This window comes from Alosa alosa, chromosome 9, assembly GCF_017589495.1.
Source record: "Alosa alosa isolate M-15738 ecotype Scorff River chromosome 9, AALO_Geno_1.1, whole genome shotgun sequence".
Lineage (NCBI taxonomy): Eukaryota > Metazoa > Chordata > Actinopteri > Clupeiformes > Clupeidae > Alosa > Alosa alosa.
Window position 1 is genome coordinate 21,398,249 of NC_063197.1, and position 17,036 is coordinate 21,415,284.

The 17,036-nt window shown below is 41.9% G+C and overlaps 1 protein-coding gene across 1 annotated transcript in view; it reads left to right on the forward strand.

Annotated features, from left to right (window-relative positions):
* tmem131 (transmembrane protein 131) overlaps positions 1-17,036 on the forward strand; it is a 44,756-nt gene that overhangs the window by 12,229 nt on the left and 15,491 nt on the right. The window contains exons 4-16 of the mRNA XM_048252241.1: positions 2,045-2,113; positions 4,574-4,694; positions 11,061-11,177; positions 11,355-11,477; positions 11,871-11,951; positions 12,277-12,427; positions 12,864-12,920; positions 13,314-13,375; positions 13,527-13,635; positions 14,053-14,161; positions 14,874-15,027; positions 15,339-15,509; positions 15,895-16,005. Of these exons, the coding sequence (XP_048108198.1) occupies positions 2,045-2,113; positions 4,574-4,694; positions 11,061-11,177; positions 11,355-11,477; positions 11,871-11,951; positions 12,277-12,427; positions 12,864-12,920; positions 13,314-13,375; positions 13,527-13,635; positions 14,053-14,161; positions 14,874-15,027; positions 15,339-15,509; positions 15,895-16,005 (1,435 nt within the window). The remainder of the gene's footprint in view (positions 1-2,044; positions 2,114-4,573; positions 4,695-11,060; positions 11,178-11,354; positions 11,478-11,870; positions 11,952-12,276; positions 12,428-12,863; positions 12,921-13,313; positions 13,376-13,526; positions 13,636-14,052; positions 14,162-14,873; positions 15,028-15,338; positions 15,510-15,894; positions 16,006-17,036) is intronic.

Sequence of the window (17,036 nt, forward strand, 5' to 3'; positions counted from 1 at the left end):
AGGTGGCTGCTTAAAAAATTGAACAAAAGCTCGGAAGTGCCATCTAGCAGTGCGTCTACTCCTCCGTGATCCTCAGATGGGACAAGTCTACAGGCCGGTGAGAATAAAAAAGAACAAATGGCGCGTCGGCTTTATCAGAAAGAATTTCTGAAATATGCATTCACTTGCCAAGTTAAAGATAACCTCGACCACCCACAATGTGTGATTTGCGGCGATGTTCTGGCGAATGAGAGCTTAAAACCTGTCAAAATGAAACGACATCTCAAAATACATATTGGCTCAGCACCGTGGAGGAAAATCTCCTTGTCACCGTATGCAGCATTCCTCCTAGAATTAACTTGCTATGTTCACGGAAGCATGCCCACCCTTCCCATTGAAATTGTTAAAAATAGTAAACCAGGAAAGGGAAATAAAAAATATTGATATTGTTATCGGCATAAATATAATTAATGTAACGTTGTAGGCCTAATGCTACATGTGTAGGCTATGTGTGTGTGCGTGCTTGTGTAAAAGGCCACCACGCATTATAAGCTCTGATTTGATATAGCGGCAGCCTGTACTTGTTTAATCATGATTGTTTGGTTTTCTCGGTTCTTGTTCATATGGAGTAAATAAAACAAATGACTTTGCTTTCTAGTTTTTGCTTGATTTAGTTGTTAACGTTTGAGGGGGGTATTTGAGTAAGGACTTAGAATGGGTTTGGGGAAAGTGGGGTCGCCAGACCTCGCCATACTTTTTTGTGGGGTCGCCAGACAAAAAGTTTAAGAACCACTGCTCTACAGTAATACCGCTATTATTACTCTGCCGTTCAAAAGTTTGGGGTCACTTAGACATTTCCATTACACTCCATTATAGACAGAATTCTAGCTGAGATCAGTTGAATTGTTTTTTTTAGTCAGGGCAGCAGTTTTCAGATTACGTTATGTGCTTACATAATTGCAAAAGGGTTCTCCAGTGATTTCTCAGTTAGATAAATCAGATTAGTAAACAGAATGTGGGAACATTGGATGAATGGTTGCTGATAATGGGTAATGGGTAAATATTGCATTAAAGATCAGCCATTTCTTTCTACAACAATCATTTACAACATTAATGATGAAAACAAGGACATTTCTAAGTGACTCCAAACAAGTCTTAGTGGATGTGTTGGAACCCACTGGGATTGTGGTTTTGGCCAATGACTGATTGGGGTGTTTTGCACTTAATCTATTGAAAAGAAGAGGGCCTAGTGGTGCAGAGGTAGAAATCATACATGATGACTCTTTCATCAAGTTCGGACCTATCCATAGCCCTGTAGCCTTCACTCATCCACTCATCATCCGCTAAATGACTAAATGTAAATGTGTCTGGTTTATTGTGCCTGTAAGGGTGGACTTGTGAAGCGATCCTTGTGTATTAGTGTAGACATCAGCACATCATGTAAATGCTCAGGACGGCAGGCAGCGCTAAGACAAACATGATATCATCACGGCACACAGTGTGCTCTTCATTGCGGCGCGAGTTCCGTGAGTTCTCCGGTAGTTCTGCTCCAGAGCCTTCTTTGCATAGAGTGGGATGTAGAGTTGGGAGTTTGTCGGTCACGGACAGACGCGCTGTGACCACAATGAGGGGTAAAAAAAGAGCTGTGTAGCCACACCTGTCACCGGGCGGGTTCTCACACACACACACACACACACACACACACACACACACACACACACACACACACACACACACACACACACACACCTGTGAACATGATGCTCGTACAATCCAGACACCACATTCATCATCACCTCTATTGTCTGCCTGTGTGTGTGTGTCCGTCCACCCTTTGTGTTTGAAGTGAGATGCAAAAGTTGTGGCAGTTCTGTCAATACCTTCTTGTGTTTCCATGAGGGTGGTTCAGAGGGAGGACTGTGTGTTTGTGTGGGTGTGTTTGAACGAATGTGAGGGTGTATATTGGCAGGCGTAGGGAGGTGCGTGCGTGCGTGCTTGAGGATGTACCTCTGTTATTGCTATGGCTGTTTGTGCGTCCATCTGACTGCTCTCCTCTCCCCCACAGTGGCTCCTCACAGCGAGGGAACAGTAGGCCCATACGCTTTGAGCCACCAATGCTGGACTTCCATGAGCAGTAAGTAACCCCCAGTCACACACTCAAACACACTCTTACTCACTCTCTCTCTCACTCTGAGAACACACTCCCTCACATGAACTCTCTCAGACACACACACTCTGAAACACTTGCACTCCGTGCCCTCAGTGGGTTGTCTCTTTCTTTCTCCTTCTTTCATTCTTACTCCCTTTCTTTTGTTCATTCTCACGTGTCTTTTTTTTTTTTTTTTTTTTTCCTCCCTCACCACTTCTGCCTGTGCTCTCTCTGACTCACACCCCCGTCCACCTCCACACACACACACACACACACACACACACACACACACACACACACACCACCCCTGTTGGATGTGGAGACACAGAAATGCAGCTTCCTCTTTGGAGGCTGTTTTTCACTTCCTCTGGTGAAGCGAGCCTTCGAGGCAGACCAATCCTGAACATCTCATGATGTCTCTCTGTGTCTGTCTGTCTGTCTGTCTCTCTCTCTCTCTCTCTCTCTCTCTCTCTCTCTCTCTCTCTCTCTCTCTCTCTCTCTCTCTCTCTCTCTGTCTGTCTGTCTACCTCTGTCTGTCTGTCTGTGTGAATGTGCGTCAGCATGGGCAGGACTGAAATGGAGAGAGACTGGTCATAGACCAGGGGGCGTGGTGTCACATAGGTGAAAATTATTTCATTAGGCTGAGACTAATCTGTAGGTACACCAGCTCATTGGAATCTCCACCCAGGTTTATTTCACAATAATTCACAAGTTGCCTCAGCACACCTTCCATAGAAACCAACAGGAAGCATTTAACCATGTCGAAATACATGCTAATGCTTGTTCTCACATTTCAAAATAGTTCCTGTACCCAGAGTTTGAGTATATTATCTTAGAAGATTTTTTAATAGTATTCTTGGTGGAATTCATTTAATGGTATTCAAATGAAGTTTATCATAGTTACAATGTATTTTTCTACTGGTAGGTGTTCTCGTTTAGTTATTGTTGTCATGATCTGCCTGTATTATAGAAAATAATTCTTCATCAATGAAGTGGTATGTGGAGCATCTTAGGTATGAGGTTGTTTGTCCTAATGCAGCTTTAAATACACTTCGAGGCAGGCTACACCCTGAGCAGCCATTAGTTGACTAACGGGATAGTATTCTCCGTGGCCAACAATGCTTTGTGCATTAGATCAGTACCATCTTGTGTATTTGGAGATCTGCTGGTCAGTGATGATGTAGGGGTATGTAACTTTAGCCTTCTGATGACACCAGCGCTCCCAACCATCCCCTTGCCCCAAGTGAGCCCCAACCCCCACATCCACACACACACACACACACACACACACACACACACACACGACACACACACACGCACACGACACGCACACGCACGCGCACACGCACACGCACACGCACACGCACACACACCCCTCTTCCAAGACTCCCAGCTGGCCAGTCTTTAGGTAGTTTCTTGTTCCCACTCGCTTCATAAACAACCTCTCCTTATCAGCTGTTCTTGTTTGTAAGAACTAGCTGGCAACCTTGAAATTTTTTCTCTCTCTCTCTCTCTCCCGCTCCCACTCCCTCTCCCAGGCAACTCCTTTACATAGACCTCTCCCTGCCGTTTAACCTGCCACAGATAAAGAGCGTCCCATCATCCTCTCCCACCCCCTCATAATCTATGTGTCAGTGAGTGTCTTGCGCAACCGTGGCTCCATATCTTTATAGTTTTGCTTAATACAATGCTGTGTGGACCCCAGTCTGACCTAAGAGCCTGCTGAAATGAGTGGAAACTTATAAGGCCCATGAGTTGACTTGAGACAATGTTTTTCTTTAAAAACAAATCTCCTGTGAACACAATACCATACTGAGAAATCGGTGTGTCACATTTTGCATTTAAATGCCCCTTATCTATGCACTGCTTCCTCTTTGGCAATCCTTATTAGGCTATGTTTGCTCCAGCAGTTGACAACTGTTCTGATTGACAATTAGATACCAGTTAGATACTGTGTTTTTTGGTAATATACTTTTCCGTTTTCTGTTGTCATGGTATTTTTTTATTTATTTTTTTTGTAATTTGTGTTTGTTTCTTTTGTGTGTGTGGTATTTTATGTCCCAATGTCATAAAGCTTGTAATATTAATTTAATGATTAGCTTGGTAACTATTAAATATTAACATATCAGGGCTCTTAATTGATAAACAGGAAATAGGTCATTGCGTTGTCATATCACAAATTTGTGTCATATCACAAGCAGCACAATTTTTTTTGTAATTTGTGTTTGTTTCTTTTGTGTGTGTGGTATTTTATGTCCCAATGTCATAAAGCTTGTAATATTAATTTAATGATTAGCTTGGTAACTATTAAATATTAACATATCAGGGCTCTTAATTGATAAACAGGAAATAGGTCATTGCGTTGTGTCATATCAGTGTCTGCCAGGAGAAACACCCACAAAATAATCTCCCTTAAATCTAACTGTTTCTTTTTTTGTTCTACAGGCCAGTTGGGATGCCAAAAATTGAAAAAGTTTTCTTACACAATCCTAGTTCAGAGGAAATTAGTTTAATATCTATATCAGCTACAACGGCACATTTTCATGCATCCTTTTTTCAGAATAGGGTAAGTATAACCATCATGTGTGCCTTAATTATGTATCTCTGTCTCATCTCAAACCTAGATCCAAATCCAAACGTTTTGACAGCATGTTCTCTCCACGAGGCATTGACATACAGTACCCTCCAGAATTTAGCACCTCTGCTAAAGTTGACTAAAAACCGGTATAGAAAAAATAATCTGATGGTGATTTATTGTAATCTCGCAATGCAAAAAAATAGGAAAATCCAACCTTGAAGGAAAGCAGATTTATTTTGAGAAAAAGAAAAATCTCATAAATAAATAAATAAATAAATAAATATTTTTTAACAAAAACACGTTGCTCACAATTATTGGCACCCCTGCTTGTAATACCTTCTTAAGCCTCCCTTTGCCAATATAACAGCTTGTAATATTCTCCTGTGACACCCTATAAAGTTGGAGAATACAAAGCAAGGGATTTTAAGACCATTTGTCACAAAATCTCCCTAGATCGTCCAGATTCCTAGGTCCACACTTTGCATTCTTCTCTTTGACTCACCCCACTGTTGTTCTATGGAGTTTAGATCGGGATACTCATGTGGCAATGTCCGAAGCTTGATTTTGTTTTCAGCAAACCATATTTGTTTTGATCTGGACGTTTGTTTTGGTTCATTGACCTGATGAATGATCCAATCATGACTAACTTTTAGTGTTTTGGCAGAGATTGACAGATTTCCTTTAAAAATGCTCAGGTTTGTCTTGGTTTTCATGATACCATGCACCTTAATTAGGTTCCCAAGGCCTTTGGGAATAAAAACAGCCCCACAATAGCACAGCCCCTCCACCATAATTCTCATTAGGCATGGGGTTCTTTTCAGTATAGTCATTCTTCTATGTACGCCAAACACACCTAACGTGTTTCTAGCCAAAGAGTGCAATTTTCATTTTATATGACAATAGACCACACTTCCAGACAAAGTCACTGTACCCTTCAGTAACTCCTGCCATTTACATAGGTAATTAAATGACTAGACAGGCTTTTACCTGGCATGCCCTCTAAATAATCTATTAGCAGTGAGGCCACTTTTGAAGATGTTTTGGGGGACTTGGTGACCCCAAGATGATACCTTTGTCTGTAACTCTCCAACAGTGGTTCCTATGGAATTTTTTGCCTATCTTACCATCTTTCATACTGTGCGTGGGGGCAAGATAACCATGGGTCTTTGTCCAAGCATGTTTGTCATAAAATATAGGCATTTTCAACAAAGTACCTAGTTTTCATAGACATTCTCTGACTTACGAATGTCAACACACTTTCTTGTTATTTAAATTTAGTGTATTCTCTTGTCCAGGGCTCGAATTATCTTTTTGTTTTTAAGGGGGTCTCTCTATCTCATAAAAAGTTGGCACACACCGCGCATAGCCTAACAAGGCGATACAATGAAATAGCCCTAGAAGCAAGCTTTTTTGCAGTACAGCATGGTAGGCCTAGGCTTTACCTTGACACACACAACAGACATAGATTTTTCATAGAAATTGATTACTTTTAATTAATTTCCACATATTATTGATTGTAATAGTCCATATCTCATTTCAATTTCACAATACAAAGAAATAGACTAAACGATTTAGTCTGTGCCATATTCAATTTCACAACGCAACTCATTTAAACCAGACCACCGTCTCAGATAGGCTATCCTCAGTGTCAAACACAATAATGCATGTAGTGTAACTTATACTCAGGGGGAAAAGCACTAACTGGCAGAAATGAATAAAGCCAGCCAAACTATGTTCTAGTAGGCTAATGTGTTGAACCGTGGAAAATTAATAGACAAACAATTTTGGTGTTTGCACTGAGATATTGTCGGGTAGCCATTGAATATTCCGACATCAGAGATTCCTAACAGGTGTTTCAAAATAGCTGGGAACTTTCCGGAGCTCTGAATGGCAGAGGATAGCTAGATCATCAAACAACACAATCATTGTAGGCTGCATTATGGGCCATAATTTATGGCTTTGTCAATCAACATAGAATAGGTGTTTAGAACAGCTGTTCTTGTTTGTAAGAACTAGCTGGCAACTTTGAAAATTTCTCTCTCTCTCTCTCTCTCTCTCCCGCTCCCTCTCCCAGGCAACTCCTTTACATAGACCTCTCCCTGCCGTTTAACCTGCCACAGATAAAGAGCGTCCCATCATCCTCTCCCACCCCCTCATAATCTATGTGTCAGTGAGTGTCTTGCGCAACCGTGGCTCCATATCTTTATAGTTTTGCTTAATACAATGCTGTGTGGACCCCAGTCTGGTCTAAGAGCCTGCTGAAATGAGTGGAAACTTATAAGGCCCATTCAACTGTTGGTTTTGTTCTGACTTGAGACAATGTTTTTCTTTAAAAACAAATCTCCTGTGAACACAATACCATGCTGAGAATTCGGTGTGTCACATTTTGCATTTAAATGCCCCTTATCTATGCACTGCTTCCTCTTTGGCAATCCTTATTAGGCTATGTTTGCTCCAGCAGTTGACAACTGTTCTGATTGCCAATTAGATACCAGAACTGTGTTTTTTGGTAATATACTTTTCCGTTTTCTGTTGTCATGGTATAGACTAAACGATTTAGTCTGTTGTCTAAACGATTTAGCCATAGAAAATAGAATAGGTGAAGCGCAAGTTCAACAGCAAACAGGACTTTTCAGCATGTATCAAACCATGTAGGCTAGCCCAATGAACGCCTATGCAAATAGACAAAACACTCACATCAAAGCAGGGTGACTTCTTCAGATTTGCCAGTGCTGTCAAATCGATACAGTTTGCTCATATAGTGTAAGTGGTGTGGTGGTGAAGTGCCATGCTGCGTTCAAGAGCGTAGTGTAGGTCTACGTCTTGTAGTAGCCTATATTTTAATTGAACGTCTTTAATGGTAAGAGATCGCACAGGGATGGATAATGAGCGGTTGTTTAAGATTAAATTACAATGCCAGACACCTTCAGATATGAGAGACCCCCTCAGGTTTTTGACTTTGTTGCTTTCATGGGAGCCAGTCCTCACTCTATGGGAGCTCGGCTCCCTCTGGCTCCCACGTAATTCGAGCCCTGCTCTTGTCTTTCCGATGTTGAAAAATGACTAGAGGATTTAGCCTCTGTGTGACTTTATTTTCATACCATAGTGAAAATGAAAGTCATGAACTACTTCTGAAAGTTCAGACACTCTGATTAACTTGAATAAGTTGAAATTACACAGGAAAATGCTTCTGTTAGGCTTCTGTGTTATTTCTGTTTATTTCTTTGAGATTTTCCTTTTTCCCGAAATAAATTTGCTTCCCTTCAAGGTTAGCCTAGAAATCTAGACACGCCCCTAGCGGCAGCTAGTCTAGCAACTCTCCGTTGGCTTGTGAGCTCCAGAAATCGAAACTTAATCAGGCCAATGAAATCGTGTATAGAGTCGTTAGGTGGGCTTAACACAATGATTGATGGCAGAGTTGCAACGGTTTAGCTTGAATTCCCTGCTACTTGAAAACAAATAAGATGGATGTTGCTGTTGGCGAACAGTGTGACACGAGTTAAGCTTTTATTAAGTTGGCAAACGTTTGAACTATCCAACTAGCTCCGCTGGTGGGAAACACATGGGACTCATAGCGCTGCCGCTGTCCTATTGCGTGCAGAGGGAATTTGAAAGACAACTGATTATCCCGCCCCTCGGACTGAGCACTGCGAACGGTGAGTGCCCAGACCCTACATTTTAATGTGGGTCTGGCTCGTCAGGCTACTTCAAGGTTGGATTTCCTAATTTTTTTCATTGTGAGATTACAATAAATCACATTTTTTTATACCAGTTTTTAGTCAACTTTAGCAGAGGTGCCAATAATTCTGGAGGGTACTGTACAATATACTGGGCAAATACTGGGCAATAACCAACATTCTCAGTGATTCCAAACACTTGCAATAAAAGACATCACTGAAAAAAGAAACATTCCTTAGGTTAGGAACTGGACAAAAGGGGCCGTATTCACAAAGCCTTTTATCTTACCACTAGGAGTACTCCTAAATCACACTAAAAGATTTTAGCTAGGAGTTTTCTCCTAAAAGTTATTCACAAAGCCTTTCAGACCTACTCTTAGTAAGGAAAAATGACAAATCCTAAACTAAGAGTGAGTCTTCGTTGCTATGGATGACGTCATTACTCATGCACGAGCTTGACTGAAGTGACCACCTTGATTGGCTGATGATTGTAACGCGGGAATGATTGCAAACACCTCCCTTACGATGATGAGTGACAGGTGACAGGTCTGAGAATGCGTGCGCTACACAAGTAGTTCGAAGGACGGAAGATGATGAATAACTGAATAAAAAGGCCTAGCCTAAATGAATAAAGAGTAAGGCTAAACAAATAGCCTACAGTAGTAGCCTAATGAAACATAGGCCTACGGACTGATGCAGTATCTTTGCAACATTATTCAATTAATCTGTCACATACAGTATGCCTACGTTTGCAAAGAGGAGAACATTTTAATTTGATTCACAATGAAACGTTACATTTAATTTACATGTTAACAATGAGTAGTTTTGGTTGTTGATGGTGGCGTTATTGCATCCCTTTTATGAATGCAAAATTGTTCCCTCGATTGGAAGCTCCTGTTGTCGATAGGCTACGATTTCAAAACATCGCGACGTGAAATGCCACAAAAAGCTGTTTGTGAATAGGTCTTAGTGAGTTAGGAGTCCTCTTGACTTCTTTTAAGCTGTCCCAGACTTAAAAGCTACTTTTAGTTCTAAAATGCTTCGTGAATTACTTTTAGTGAAAAAAATTAGGAGTCCTAAAGTTAGGAGTGACACGCCCATTATTTTTAGGAGTTGCTCCTAAATTCGCCACTTAGGAGCTACTTTTAGCCTTAAAGTCTTTGTGAATACGGCCCCAGAAATATTTTGCCTGCTCTGGGGTTGCCCTGGCCTTGACTCGACCACAGACCACAATCATACCTGCCAACACTCCCGTTTTACTCGGGTTTCTCTCGTATTTCAAGGTCATCTCCCAGCGCCTTCCCGTTTTGTTATTTCTCCCGGGAAACTCCCAGAATTTGCATGACCATCAAACTTGATTTTTAAATCACGGATCCATGCATTTTTTCTGTTAGTCTGAAATTTCTCTGGTTGCCAAATTGGGTATAATACACCCTACAAATAGCCTACACAATGACTTACTTTTAATTTCAACCCTTTTGTCATAAAACCTGACAGCCCAAACCCCATATAAGGAAGCGGGTGCACACTGCTCAGCCACTGAGTCACGTGAGCAAGCGGGCTAGTGGGATAGCCTAGTTTGTCAAATTATTAGAAAAGAAATGTTGTGATTAACACATCACATTATAACTGTTATCGAGTGTTGTTGATACACAATAGGCAAATTGTGTCCTCGGAACATAATCTTTGAAGCAGCTTTGGAGTTATGGAGGAAGGCTGCAGGCAGCAGGTGGATACATAACTGGCATGATTTGTATCTATTTTGGTAAGGTAAAAGCAATGACCAAAATGCAGATGCAGGAGTGCATGAATTGCCCCCACCACCACCACCAAAAAAAAAAGAAAATCTCCTGTTTTTTAAAAGCTAAATGTTGGCAGGTATGGTCTAGATCCTTGTTGATGTTAGCAGCCTCCTGCTCTGCTCAAAGCTGCAGCATCACTGACTAATAGCCTGAAGCATTGCGGTTGACCCCTGCACTTCCTCCACTGAAGTGATTGGTGTCACCTTTGACCCCAGTGGATAAACTGATCATTACGGAGCTCTGTGCCTTTATGTTGTTTGGTGAGGGTGGGTGCCCCTGGCCTCAGTTAAAAGCTTAAGAGCTACTTAAAGCGCCGTGAGCGCCCCTGCAACGAGAGCTCCCTCATGCTGGGTAATAAATAAAGGACCAGCCCACCTGTTCCTGACACCTACGTAAATCAGTCTCCCACTGGCCTACAGAGTTCCGTATTGCATAGGTGCGTGCACACACAACCACGCGCACACACACACACACTCACACACTTGAGTTACACACAGGCCAAGCCTTGGTCACCCACCATAAAACCCTAGCAGGTTCTCCCTCATACACATGCCTCTATGTTTGGTGCTTTGACACAGGCCTGGAATGTCTGAGTTATCGCTCCAGCTGTGTATGAACTTGATGCACACATGTATTCAGTGCTGTAATGAATCCGGATTCACCCCCCTGCAGAGATAGCACAGTCAGAGAGAAAGTGTGGCATTCTTGGTTATTTTTTTCAATGTTTTATAAATACTGAAAACTGTTTTTCCCTGAACCTTCTCTGCATTGTTTTGGGAACCTGGGAACTATCCTCACTTCATGTCCTCTTTCTTTCTTTCTTTCTTTCTTTCTTTCTTTCTTTCTTTCTCATTCCCTCTCTCTCTCCAATGCAGATAATTCCCCCGGGGGGCAACACTTCCTTTGACGTGGTGTTCCTTGCACGTGTAGTGGGAAATGTAGAAAACACTTTATTTATTAATACATCTCATCATGGAATGTTTACATACCAGGTAAGGCAAGAGGAGACCAAACACACCAGCAAATCTGTGTGTGTGTGTGTCTAGTTGTATGTCTGTGTCTGTATGTGCGTTTCTGTGTGTTTGGTACATACTAATGAGCTGCTGATTGCTGTTACTCTGTTGTAGATATATCTGTGCTGATGATCTTCCTTTCCGTGCGCTCTGTAGGTGTTTGGTGTGGGTATACCTAACCCCTACAGACTTCGGCCCTTTATAGGGGCCCGGGTGCCTGTGAACAGCAGCTTCTCGCCGCTTATAAATATCCACAACCCACACAGCGAACCGCTGCAGGTGATGTGTCCATTTCAGTCTGCCAATGATACACTGAGCTGCCCCTTTTGTGGTGGCCACATTCACCAGCTCTGTGGAAAAATGGATTAACCCTTAACACTGGTGTGACGGGAATGTTGAGAAATGAACGTTCTAAAGAATATCTGGGTTCATTGAATTCAACATAGAATTTTAGAACCTTTAATTGTTGCGGAACTTAGAACGTTCAAAAACCTACACCTTTAAGGGTTAAGTGCAATCCCACAAGTATGATGATTCATCCTCTTCTCAATCAGCTCTGTGGACACTCGGATATTTTTGGTGTTAAAGTGGCACTTTTTGTGATTGGGGGGAGGGGAAGAGGATATTGTTAGAGTCTGGGTGTCTGAGATGCTGTGCCTTTTGCCCACCCAGGTTGTGGAAATGTACTCTAGCGGGGGGGACCTGCATCTAGAGCTGCCCACAGGCCAGCAGGGTGGCACCAAAAAATTATGGGTGAGTGCCCATGTCATGCCCGCTTCATCTGTGGCCCAGTGACTTCCACAGGCTCCTCCACAGCAGCGCCATGTAGTTCTTTTTCTTTTTTGCTTTTCTGTCAATACCGATGTGCTCCTGGAACGCCTGATATTGCACCACATAGCTCTGTTCTATGTGGAATGTGAGTAATATGACCCTCTTTCGACCCTAGTTGTCAACGAATTGGGTTACTCCCTTGCGCTAAATGGACAACATTGACGAATTGACAAAAAGGGGAATATATACATTACAGTGTTACTTTAATCAGTGGTGTTTTGATTCATTCTGCTGTTCTCTCTGGTAGGAGATCCCCCCATTCGAGACAAAGGGGGTGATGAGGGCCAGCTTCTCTTCGCGAGATGCAGACAACCACACAGCTTTCATCAGGATCAAAACCAACACCTCCAGTGACGATGAGTTCTTCATCCTCCCTGTAGAGGTAGAGGTCACCTCAGGTCAGTCTCCACTCTGTATTTCCCCCCTCCACCCAACTCCACAGGCTTCACATTGCTTACAGATGTCTGCTGTGGTTGCAAATGAAATTTCAGATGAACTGATTGAGCCACAATATGGTCAGGTTGCATTGTTTTAAGGTTTGTATAAACTGAGGTTGTCTGTTGTGGGGCGATGCATTGTGAGAATTGGTCTCAGTTTGTTACCTTGAAAATGTCACCAACCAAAATTTAAAGAAACACTGTATACTTGAATAATGTAAGATCATTACGTGGAATTAAATAGGTTGAAATACATTGTTTTATTATATAGATCCTACTGCATGTTTTTTTCCCTCCTTTAATCTCCTAATGGCTACTTATCATGTTGTTTTCATTTACCTTTGGACTGAGGAGTTATCATTCTGTCTCCAATATTCTGCCTGTTTACTTTCTCCAGCACCTGGTATATACTCCTCAACAGAGATGCTGGACTTTGGTACTCTTCGATCTCAAGGTACGCAGATTTACCATACACTACAGAGCATTAGTGTCACTGGAGAGCTCACCCCTTCAAGTAGATTTTAAAGACATATTTACTTTGATTGTCATTGCTGAACATCATAGTTGACTGGGCTATGCTCCATGCTGTAATCATTACAGATAATTACTGTATATTGTGTTATTGTCAGTAGTGCTGCCATATGTGAAACGTTAAACCTAGTCTTTTGTTGTTCCAGTGAACCGCAGAAACCGTAATTTGAATTCCATGAAAATAAATGACCCATTTTCTAAAGGGTTTTAAGGGAGTTTTTATGGCGCAAGATGAATGTAGGCTGTGTTCCTCAGGAGGAAGCATTTTACTGATGACTAACAGTTGTTCATCAGCTCTTCACCTTTGTTTTTACAGATCGACCAAAACAGTTGAATTTACATCTTCTAAATTCTGGAACAAAAGATGTAACAATTACAGTAAGTTTTTTTACAGAACATGCAGTCACTGCTGTCATGTCTGATTGTGGTTTTCTGTGTGAGCCAAGGAACATTTTGATTCTGTTTCTGTTTGTCAAAACACTGGCATAATACTGTTTTTTTGTTTTGTTTTTTTTTTGTTTCTTCGCAGAGTGTACGGCCAACACCATCCAATGAGGCAGTCGCGGTGGAGTTTAAACAGATCACTCTTAAGGCAGGAGAAAGTCGATACACCAAAGTCGCAACTATCAGTTTCGATGGTGAGGACTGAAAAACCTGTGAAACACCACATTTGTTTGTCAAAGAAATGAAGAGAAATGTTGGTGTATTTTAAGGTTGCAGTGCCAAACGAGGTAACATGCCAATTATGGGTGGCCCAGTGTGAGTGCCAAAATCGTGATTGTGCCGTGTCTCATAAACCGCTTGTGGCAGAAATTGAATTGCCACAGCTGTCTGCATTCATCAAAATAAATATTTAAGACAAATTTCATTTCCTAACATCAAGCAGACACAGACCACCACAAAGAACAAGACTGTCCTCAACAACCTTTAATTCAGTCTTGATAAGCCGGTCCTTGTCTGGCGGATTGAACTCTGACTAATATCCATAACAGAAGAGTCTCCTGTTTGTGTCACACGGTTCAAAGTCACAAATCTTCTCCTTTGTTCCCCTCCAGCATCTAAAGCACGGCGGCCGTTTCAGTTTACCGGCACAGTAACAGTCAAGGCGAGAGAGAAGGGCTATTCAAAACTTGAAATCCCATACCAGGCTGAAGTTCTAGAGGGGTGAGAATGCGCCTTTTACTCTACACACCCAGACCATGCTATACTGTAAGACAAGGAAATCACACACATGCTGCACATTAAATAGGGACTGTGTACATTTGAACATAGGTATGATATACTATATCAGTGTAGTCAAAATAAGTGCTTGAGTGCATTTGAGTATAGGGATCATATATCAGTTGTATGTGTATAGTTGAAATGTATTAGTAAAACATGAGGATTAAGTACATTGGCATTTATATCCAGTTGATGGTTTTCAGTGCAAGCAGACAGTTGATGTATATCACTGCACATCTTGCCACGTTACACATTGACAAATTAAGTATTAATCCACAATGAGGCAAAAAGTAACGCCCAAGCAAGCTGACCGTATGGCAGAGTACAAAGCCTTATTCACGATGCCGGAGACAGGTTACAAACACACAAGCATCCTAGGGGAACATGAGAGCAACAAGTCTGTCTTATAGGACTAAAACAGGCTATTCTTGATGGATTACATGAAATGAAAGAAAAAGAGCTATCATGATAAAGAAAAGCTGTTCTCCATCACTCCATACTCCCTAAGGGTGGTTGATCTCTGAGGTCATGGACAAGAAAAACCCCAGATAAAGTGTTGTCTAATTACTGGCAATTTCCCCACAAAGTCATCCAGTCATCCTGACGCCTTGTCCTAACTTGTTTCCTTTGTCCCCCTACCGCGTGTGTGTGTCAGGTATTTGGGCTTCGATCACACAGCCACCCTGTTTCACATCCGAGACAGTCCCGTAGACCCGGTGGACAGGCCCATCTACCTCACCAACACATTTAGCTTCGCCATCCGCATCCACAACGTGTCTCTGCCCGAGGAGGCCAAGACCATGTTCAATGTGAGTGCACGTTCACAGCAGTGCTGCTGTCAGTCGCCTGATTAGATTGTGTGGCATTTGGACTAATGGTTATTTGAAATAGTGGAAACTGTCACTTCAAAGATACATTTGGAATGGATTGAATTGAATTTTGGAAAGTTCCTTGTGGAAATGCTGGATGTTTCATGCTTTGTGAATGCAAGGTAGTGTAATTTTATTAGAATGTAAAAGGTTCATCTTGTGTGTGTGTGTGTGTGTGTGTGTGTGTGTGTGTGTGCGTGTGTGTGTGTGTGTGCGTGTGTGTGTGCGTACTGGGTACTGTTCCGTTACAGGTGCACAACTTCAGCTCCCCGGTCCTGCTGCCCCCCCAGCAGTCCCGCTACATCTTCAGCCTCCTCTTCCGGCCGGTCCGGTCCTCTGTCCACATCGATGGCAACATCCTCCTCATCACCAATGCCTCCAAGTTCCATCTGCCGGTACGCGCCTACACAGGATTCCTGGAGGTAGGCTGCAGCCACAATAGTCTGTATTTGATTTGTTTTAATGGCCTTGTCAAAATGAAAGCATTTGTTAAAAAGAATTTGGGAGTTTCCAGGCATATGATTCCTGGGATGATTAAATCCAGGTTAAATAAGATCTTTGTTTCCTGGATCGCTGGAATGAAATTTGACTCTTTAACAGGCCAAACATGACCTACTTTATTCAAACAATGAGAGACTTATCTCGTTCTACTGTCAACAGTCACTGCAGTATCGCAGAATTAACATCTTTCAGTTTGTCAAAATCACAGTTATCTTAACAGGGAAATCATGAGTAAAGCAGGCACGTGATTGTGTTGGCTGTGTTTGTAAATGACGTTGTCCTTGTTTGTGTGTTTGTCCTTGACAGCCACTAGTGCTGCCCCCTAGCCTTAAGGAGCACGCGCTGGACTTTGGAGTCTTCAGCGCCGCAGACACAGGCAGTTTGGTGTTAGTAGTCATCAACAGCAACCCCATAGAGGTAAGCACCACGACAAACCATCAGCCTTCCCCTCTCGCTTCGGCTGTATTTTTTAACACACACCCAGTCTGCATAGTTGCATAGTGAGTAATAAGGCGGCGAGGATTGCTGCTTAGGGCCCAGGTGCAGCTCTCTAAATTACTCCTCTGGTGGAACCTGCTCCCTCTCAGTTCAAAAGGATGAGCTGTGTACAGTTTTGGGTCAGGTTACTTTGAAATGTAATCCATTACTGAGTACAGATGACACGCTAATTTTTGTAATCAGTAACGTAATCCATTGGATTGCAAAAATGATGTAACGTAACCTGAATACTTTTGGATTACTTCAAAATAAAATACTCAAATTAAATACATTAAAAAAGACACTGCCAAAAAAATATTTCACCAATATTCCTTTTCTTTTTCACTTTAAAGCAACACAATGTACGTTTTTTTGCACCTTAAAGTAATGGCATCAAGCTGATACTACACTGACTTAAAATACGTACAGAGAATGGCATGTCTGACATTGCCAATGCATGCCCAGATCAGAATGCCTTCTATTGCATTATGTAATGTTATTCTCACAGGTAGGAGCATTACCCTTTTTGTCTGTTGCAGACGAATTGATCGAGAGAAAAGTGTATAGAAAAGGCTCTTGACTCTGTGTGTGTTTGCGAGTGTGTGATAGGTAAAATACTGGCATTGTGTCTTCTGCATTCCGTGTCCATTCACTCCACATCCACATGGGTCTATCTTAATTTTCCTACTGTGATTTTTCACAGAAATCTCTGTTTCTCCTTGACCCCGCTATGTGCGGGTAAAAAAAAATCTAAAAAGCATCTTGTTGTTGTGTGTGCTTTGGTTTTCTGTCAGATAGAAGTTCGACGGATTTTGAAGAGAATTTGCACAACATGTATTTGAATTTCTCCATGTTTATCTGTATACTTATTTTCAGGCAAGTGTAGAAAGAATTTATTTTCAATAAAATTATTAGACCAAATCTAAACATCTGTTTCAAAATAGTTTTGACAGTGTTTGTAGAGAACTTGC